At 38.5% G+C, this 8,299-nt stretch overlaps 1 protein-coding gene across 3 annotated transcripts in view; it reads right to left on the bottom strand.

The window, feature by feature from the left end:
* Positions 1–268: 268 nt before the first annotated feature.
* SCOC (short coiled-coil protein) overlaps positions 269–8,299 on the bottom strand; it is a 221,474-nt gene continuing 213,443 nt past the window's right edge. For all 3 annotated transcript variants that reach the window (XM_077476934.1, XM_077476936.1, XM_077476935.1), the window contains one exon: positions 269–2,592. In XM_077476934.1, the coding sequence (XP_077333060.1) occupies positions 2,450–2,592 (143 nt within the window). In that variant the 3' untranslated portion in view covers positions 269–2,449. The remainder of the gene's footprint in view (positions 2,593–8,299) is intronic.

The raw sequence follows: 8,299 nt of genomic DNA, 5'->3' as shown, positions 1-8,299 counted from the left end.
GAGGGAAAATCTAGAACCCTCCAATGGGGGACACAAAAAGTACTGGAAAAGCTGTCCAACGCAGTCCCAACACATATGGTGTGAATAAATATGGGAGATGACACTACTCTTCCCTTTAATAGTCAGATACCAATTCATAATTTTTAAATAAATAAACATCATAGATATTTTTACTATCTGCCTGGAGTTGAACAATGCAGAAAGTCCAAAATGTGTACAAAATTGCCACAAACACCTCACAATGAATAAAGACAGTTACAGAGAGGAATGGAATAAATAAAAAACACTTTATTTCAGAATTTTTTCTTACAGAATGAATTAGAATAACTAAGGATGTAAACTTGTCAGTATAGTAATTACTGAGTTACATCTCACCAAATTCCTTAACTCCTTTGTTTTCCCATACACGTGCTACTTTAATACATGTGCTCCTCAAGAAAATGCCCAGCCATGATTGGCACTGTAAGAAGTATGGCTCCTTTAATAAACAATACATTCATGTATGTTGGCAAGTAACTGTCAGATATAAAATATATCAAGTGGGCTTTTTCTCCAATTAAATTAGGGAATGAGAAAAAATAAAAAAATACACAGTCATGTAATGCATTGTCACCCCTTCCCCAATCCCTGGCATTTCTTATACATTAGCAAGCAAGGATATGCCAATTAGCCACACACGACCTAGCATTTAAAATCTTGTGGAGGTGCAAATATCTAAACACCAGCCTTGGTGTTTGGTAAACAAAACTGAAAGAATCAAACATATTTCGACACAAAAAATAAATACACATTTGCTTATATGAACACATACACCCTACAATAGTTTACAGTGAATACTGTTCTGATCTTACAAGGCAGCATTACGTTCACGTGATACTAACCAAGCAGCCTAAGGCTGGAATGGTGTCATTAAATAATTTAAAGGGATTGCAGAACAAGAATAGGAAAAAAAAATAAAAAAAAATTAAAACTACACAAGATGCTTAAAGGGTACAACTGATCTTTCAGCCAATGACCAGTATACCTTTATACAGTACCTATAGGAGATTAGAAACTGCAGGTACAGACAAATAAACAATTATTTGCCATTTTTAAAACAAATCTATTGAAAAAAGAAATATCACAGGAGTATGTTTTGATCCCTATGCTGTAAACGCTAAATTTACAAACGTATAAATCTTGATTGTGGATGCCAAATTATTTCTTATTCATAAAACAATGCTTCTGTGCTCCATAGTAAAGTTTACCTGCTGCATTATGAAAGACTTTCATCACCCCAATGTGCATTATCAAAAAGGGCCATCATCTATTATTCATCTATTATAGTACATGACACTCATAGAACCGAATGTTGACTGGAGAGGGGCACTTGGCAAAAGCTTTTGTGGCTTGGGGGGGGGGGGGGGGCGGTGTATATCTGCTACACAGTAACTGATCACTGCAATTTCAATTTAATCCATGATTCTTCTAAGAAAAAAAAAAAGTAAATCAGACATGCTCTTATCTGAGTAATAGATCTACAATTAAAAAAGGTACAGAGAGCTACTGAAAAGTTATAACTGTTAAAGTAAACCAGTCATAAAACAAAAAATAAGCAGGCTGTCGTTAAATCGATCTCTCAGTTTTTTTACTTTCCAAATATGGCTGCTTATTCCACATCAGTAACTCAAAGTTTTGAAGCTAGTGGGTTAGCACAAGTCCTTACCCATTTGTTTTAAAGAAGCAAAATATTGGAGGAGGAGCAAGAGGGTCAGCATGACAGCCAGACAAATAAGATTTTCTCAAGAAGAGATTGGCAATTCCCCCCTCCACTTAGGTCTTAAAGCAGATTTCTTTTAAATGCTAAAACTAGGCAAGGGCTGCAAGGAAGGCGTGAGATGGCTGCATAGAAAATCTACGCTTATGCAAAAATTTTAACACATTTAAGATGCATGGATAATATGCATCCGAAATAACCAAGATTAGGCTGAGTGGTTCTAAATATTTCACATATAACATCTAAAACAAATGAGTTAGGATCTTGTTTGACGGATTATAACAAGATCCGTCTAGTGTATACGTGTCATCGTTGAGCATCGACATTAGAGTTTTAACAAAAAAATTTTAAAAGAAGGTTTTTTGTTTTTTTATTCGACTAAATGACATTACTATATCTACAAGGATGTTGGTGTAAAGCTTTGATTTTTAAAAACTGATGTATTTATAGGATGATTTGTGAAACTTCAAAACTGCATGTGTTGGCCTTTGGTTTCCTGTTAACTTATATTATTGTTAATATATTAAAAAAACAGTGAAGCCATTTTATTAATGTAGTATTGTTTGTGCAGTCACTATACATAGAACCAATCTACACAAGTACTGTCTGGTTGAATGCACATTCTATACTAACTGGACCCACATATTCTACTCAGGTACTGTACAAGTAAAACCAGTGAAGGCAAAAGATGCACTACTTCCGCTTGCTCTTGGTGTCTGTTGTTTGGAAGACACTAGAGGCCGACATGAGGTTCTCAATATACTGTCCAAGAACTTGGTTTTCAGACTTGAGCTTCAGGTTTTCTTCTTTAACAGCATCGACACGCGCTGAGAGATCTGTATGTAGACAAAACATTTATCAGTGTAACCTGTACCCCTATGAAAAGTTATATCGGACAGTACAAGCCTACCGCAAAAATGTATGCCCATTTTACATTTATAAACACTAGTCATATACCTAAATTTTGACCTCTGAGATCTAAGGGATGAGATGTGCTTCGAAAAACCTAAATATAAAATAAATTATATATATATATATATATATATATATATATATATATATATATATATATATATATATATATATATATATATATATATATATATATATACACACACACATATATACACACACACATATACATATATACACACACACACATATACACATATATACACACACACATACACTTCTTTGCAGTTTAAAAAAAAAAAAAAAAAAGTGTAATTTTTTGTTGCAGGAGCCTAGAAACCATTGCACTAGCAGATTTTGCTGATGCCATGCAGGACTCCTACAGATCTGTCAGAGTGTCTGCTTGATCATACCAGGAAGCCGATACATTCTGACAGGAAGAACCAATGAACCACCACAGCGCTCACAGTGGCGTGGTGATTTATTGAAAACTACAAGCCGACAGCCACAAAAGGATGTTGGGACTCATAGTTCATTCATACACAGAGCTCTGTGGCCCCGTACGGCCACACCGTTTAAAAAAAAAAGGGCTAGCTAGGAAAATTCTCCCTGTACTGTTGCCACATGGAGAAAGAATGAGGAGCTGCACTGCTGCAGACGGCCCGCCATAAAAATGGGTGTAACGCATTCCCAAAAGCATCTTTAGCAAAAATCCAAAAACGTATACGTTAAATATCAGGACATCTTTCATTCTGAAGACCTAATGTCCACTCAACCCAGCACTGGCCAAACACCATCCATCACTGCTTCTCTCTTCAGAAGACTGACATTAGGACCTGGCTTAAGAAGCCTCACTCATGCCTGCATTCTCTGCAGATGACTGATTTCAGGGACTTGGCTGAAAAAAAAAATCGGACCCACTACTGTTTCTCTCCAAGGCTGCTTTCACAATGAGGCAGTTTACAGGTGCGATTTTAAATTGCTAAAACTCCTGCAAAGTACCTGAAAACTGCCTCTCATGCCTCCCCAGTGTGAAAGCCTGAGTGCTTTCACACTGGGGCGGTCCACTTGCGCGACAGGGGGGAAAAAAATAAAAAAAGTCCTACAAGCAGCATCTTTGGGGTGGTGTAAGAGTGCTGTATACAGTGTCCTTGCCCACTGGAATGAATGGGCAGTGATTCTGAAGCGCCCGTAAAGTGATTCGGAAGCGCCGCAACACAGGCGGTTTTAACGCAAACAGTTGTGGCGTAAAAAAATCCCAACCTTCATTGCTCCGCTCTTCAAAAGACTAATACAGTGCCTTGAAGTAGTATTTATAACCCTTGATTTCCACATCTTGTCATGATACAACCAAAAATAGAAAATTTATTTTATTTTATTGGGATTTTATGTGATAGACCAACACAAAAGTGGCACACAATTGTGAAATGGAAGGAAAATGATAAACTGTTTTTAAAATTTTCTGAAAAGTGGAGTACATTTGTATTTTAGCCCCCCCCGAGTCATCACCAGTCATCCAAACACCTTTTGCTGCAATTACAACTGCAAGTCTTTTTAGGGATGTCTCTTCTAGTTTTGCACAGCTAGAGTGACATTTGTGCCCATTCTTCTTTGCAAAATAGCTCAAGCTCTGTCAGATTGGATGGAGAGAGCCTGAACAGCAATTTTCAAGTCTCCTCACAGATTTTCAATTGGATTTAGGTCTGGACTATGACTGGGCCATTCTAACACATGAATATGCTTTGATATAAACCATTCCACTGTAGCTCTAACTGTATGTTTAGGGTCATTGCCCTGCTGGAAAGTGAACCTTCACACAAGTCGCAAGTCTTTTGACGACTATCAGGTTTTCTTCTAAGATTGCCCTGTATTGAAAAAAAAAAATGCAACTACCTCTAAATGTGATTTTAAGGCAATTTGGGGGGGGGGGACACACACACACACACAACCAACCCCCCCCCCATCTATAAAAAAATAAAAGTTTTAAACAAAATTTCAACATGATTAAAAGATTCCCACGTGGGAGACAATACAAAGAAACATATACATAGTTACAGCACAGTGGTGTAGTGGTTAGCACTCTTGCCTAGCAGTAAGAAGGGTTACTGGTTCGAATCCCAACCATGACACTACCTGCCTGGAGTTTGCATGTTCTCCCTGTGCCTGTGTGGGTTTCCTCCAGGTACTCCAGTTTCCCCCCCACACTCCAAAGGCATGCAGGTAGGTTAATTGGCTTCTGTCCAAATTGACCCTAGTATATGAATGGGGACCTTGGATCGTGGGCTCCTTGAGGGTAGGGACCGATGTGAGTATGCAATGTACAAGGATAGGGACAATTGTAGACACTCACTCAGGTTGATGGACTGGTGTCTTTATTCAACCTTACTATGTAACAAAGAAGCATATACATGTATTACAATATTGCACAAATGATCATCCTAAATGGTAAAGCCCCCAACCTTACAGCAGCGGATTTTAAGGCCCTTCGTGACTCTAATCTGCTGCTGCAAGAAAGCGAGTGATCTAACAATTTTTTGGGAAGATGACTTGGACAGTGAGGATAACTAAGAAAAATAGTATAACTCCCAGAAAAAAAAAAAAAAAAAAAATTAAGAGGAAATCATACAAATTACTTCAATTAAAATCAGAACCCAGCTTTGGTATGCTTTGTCAACAAAACAACTAAAGAGATAGAGGCAATCAAAAATGATACCACAGTTAGAAACTTGAGTCCTGAACAGCTGGAATTAAAATCTTTGAGATAATACTAAAGTAAACAATTAAAGCATCTGACAAAGGTGGCAATATAGTTTTTAAGGATAATTCAATATATGAGAATAGGTCTCTTAAGATCCTTAATAACCGGAAATGTCATTGTAAAATCTTATCTTCCTTGTTTAAAGAGTTTTACTGCTTTGTGGATGAGGCACGTAATGAGGGAACTATAAAAACGAGTGTTAGGTGGGAATTTATTTGCACCAAATAACCTCCTGTACCCACCATGTATGCACTCCCCAAAGTACATAAGGATATCCAAAACCCTCTGGCAGACCCACCATCTCCACTTTACTTCCAAGTGTACTTGCAGTGTAAAGTTGCTGTAGATCCAAAGGGGACATGCAAGGGAAATAACAGCATTTTAGCTTGCATATGACTGGATGATAAAAATAAACAGAGCTTCACCTCATTTCAGATGTACCCCTTAGATTTAGAGCGACCACACTTCCAAATGCACTTGTAGTGCAAAGTGGTTTTCGCTTTCGTAATTAACCCCCAATGTTTTCATGTACAAGGGTTCCCACTACCTTCAGGTACAGCGTGTGGCTATGGGAACGTGCTGCGCCCTCTCATGCCAACCTGTACCTGGGAGGGTGGAGAAAGGATTTCTTGTTGAATGACCAATTGGCCACATAAACACGTCATGTGGCAGAGATACATAGATATACTTGTATGGGATGGTCCAGAAGAGATCTTAACGGAATCTCTCAGATGAATCACAATGATTTCAATCTGTTCTTCACCATGGTGTATGATCATCATAAGGATACCGATATCCAAAAAGTTGACCTTAAGGATGAAGATAGTAGCCCAATCAGTAGGCTCTTCAGGAAGGAAACTGCAGGCAACACTTTGTTGCACGCGGACAGTTTTCACCCTGAATCCCCCCAAAAAAGTCTATCCTTAGTCATTTTTACGCTTAAAAACGCAACTGTACATTTGAAGCTTTCCAACATGAAGCGGATGAGCTCAGTAAAGGGATTACCAACTAAAGGCTACACTAAATTCTTCCCTCAAAAAGGCTTTTAACCGTGTGAAGGATAAAATAAAAAATAAAAAAAATAGACATGATCTCATCTTCAAGACCAAAAAGGAAGAAAAAAAATATAATGTTACTAGGATTATATTGTGATAGTCCAACAAACATGAAAAGTGTGAGGAAAATGCTTTCCAAACATTGGTCTATTCTTACAGAGGATCCAATTCAAGGGTTTAGTAACCCCTAACCCACAGACCACCTCTAAAAAGGCAGGATCTATTGGTGGAATGTTCACACAAAGTGAACTCAAAGAAGGACCCACGTTACCAAATGGGGAACACTTTTGCAAACTGTAAGAAACAGGGTGTGGTCTATCTCCTGCAATGGTAATGTGGAGCCTTCTATATAGGCAAGACACAGCAGGAACTTGGACAACGGATTAGCAACATTTAGTATGTATGCGAATTGGCAACATGCATCTTCCTCTTGTAGCCAAGAGGCATGAATACAGAATGCCCAAGGTCAACTTCAGTTTTCGATAGAGTACATATTCCAATTAGAGGGGGGACTGAAACAAGATTCAGCGCAAAATGCTCTGGGATTAGATATCTTAATGTAATGCCATTACCCGCCCAGGTTTAAAGAAAGCTGAAAGCTTCAGACCCTTTCTGGAAGGATTCAGCTCAGGCAAAACTGACTAAGTTTGCCCAGTAGCAACCCCTCAATAGACCTTTCCTTTTATAACATCTGGGTAAGGTTTGATTGATTTTTCCTTCCTTTTTATTTAAAGATTTTTTCGTATAATATCGCTCACAACAATATTTTTGGTGCAATATATAATTAGGTAGTTGAGGTTTGCTCCTGGGTGTAGACTCTCGCCAGATGTTTTCTCCCCATAGGGTTGGTGTTTCACACTCCTATGTCTTTTGCTATGGATTGAGATGGTACATCTTTGTTTTTTTGAAACATATATTGTATAATTTTGCCAATTGGTATGTTTTGATGCTTTTTTTGGCTTCTTTATTGTTATATGTTTTCTTGCTTTTCACATTACCTGTGATGGTGAGGGCATTGCTTCTCAATATGGGGATCTACCCATACCCGGCATACCCAGGTCCCTTTATTTACATATTTGGGGTCGTATTTTCTCTCCTGAATCTGAGTGGGACTGAGTGTTTTTTGCACCCTCTCTTGGATTGAGAAGACTGTCGTCCATTTTAGTTTCCAATATGGCCACTGTCCTCATCCACGGATGTGTATATACTGGTGTTGCAGCCACCCATGGATTCTTTTTCCTTCCTTCACTGAATTCAAAGCGGACGTTTGTGCAGTGGAGAAAACCTTTTTTGGCGGGGGTGGTGAGGAGGGTTTTTTTCTAACCCCTTTGTACTATGGCTAAGCATATACAAGGCCTAGCTCAGTAAGCATTTGTGTTTTATCCCTCCACAGGATGGTAACCATACATTTGGATTACATACAATGCTAGAGGTATTTAAATTTTTTCATATATACAGGGATGATGGCAATTTACATGCCAAGCTACACGAGTCTCTAAATAGATTGCCCTGTATTTAGCTCCATCCATCTTCCCATCAACTTTGACCAGTTTCTCTGTCCCTGCTGAAGAAAAGCAACCTCACAGCATGATGCTGCTACCACTATGTTTCACAATGGGGATGGTGTGTTCAGGGTGATGTGCAGTGTTAGACTCCGGCACACATAGCAATTTGCTTTTAAGCCAAAAAGTTTAAAATTTCTGACCAGAGCACCTTCTTTCACATATTTGCTGTGTCCCCCACATGGCTTATTGCAAACTGCAAATGGGACTTCTTATGGCTTTCTTTCAACAATGACTTCCTTCTTGCCACTCTTCC

This window comes from Lithobates pipiens, unplaced genomic scaffold, assembly GCF_037356315.1.
Source record: "Lithobates pipiens isolate NorthernLeopardFrog02 unplaced genomic scaffold, aLitPip1_a1.2 Scaffold_13, whole genome shotgun sequence".
Lineage (NCBI taxonomy): Eukaryota > Metazoa > Chordata > Amphibia > Anura > Ranidae > Lithobates > Lithobates pipiens.
This window is presented reverse-complemented; position numbering and strand designations above follow the sequence as displayed.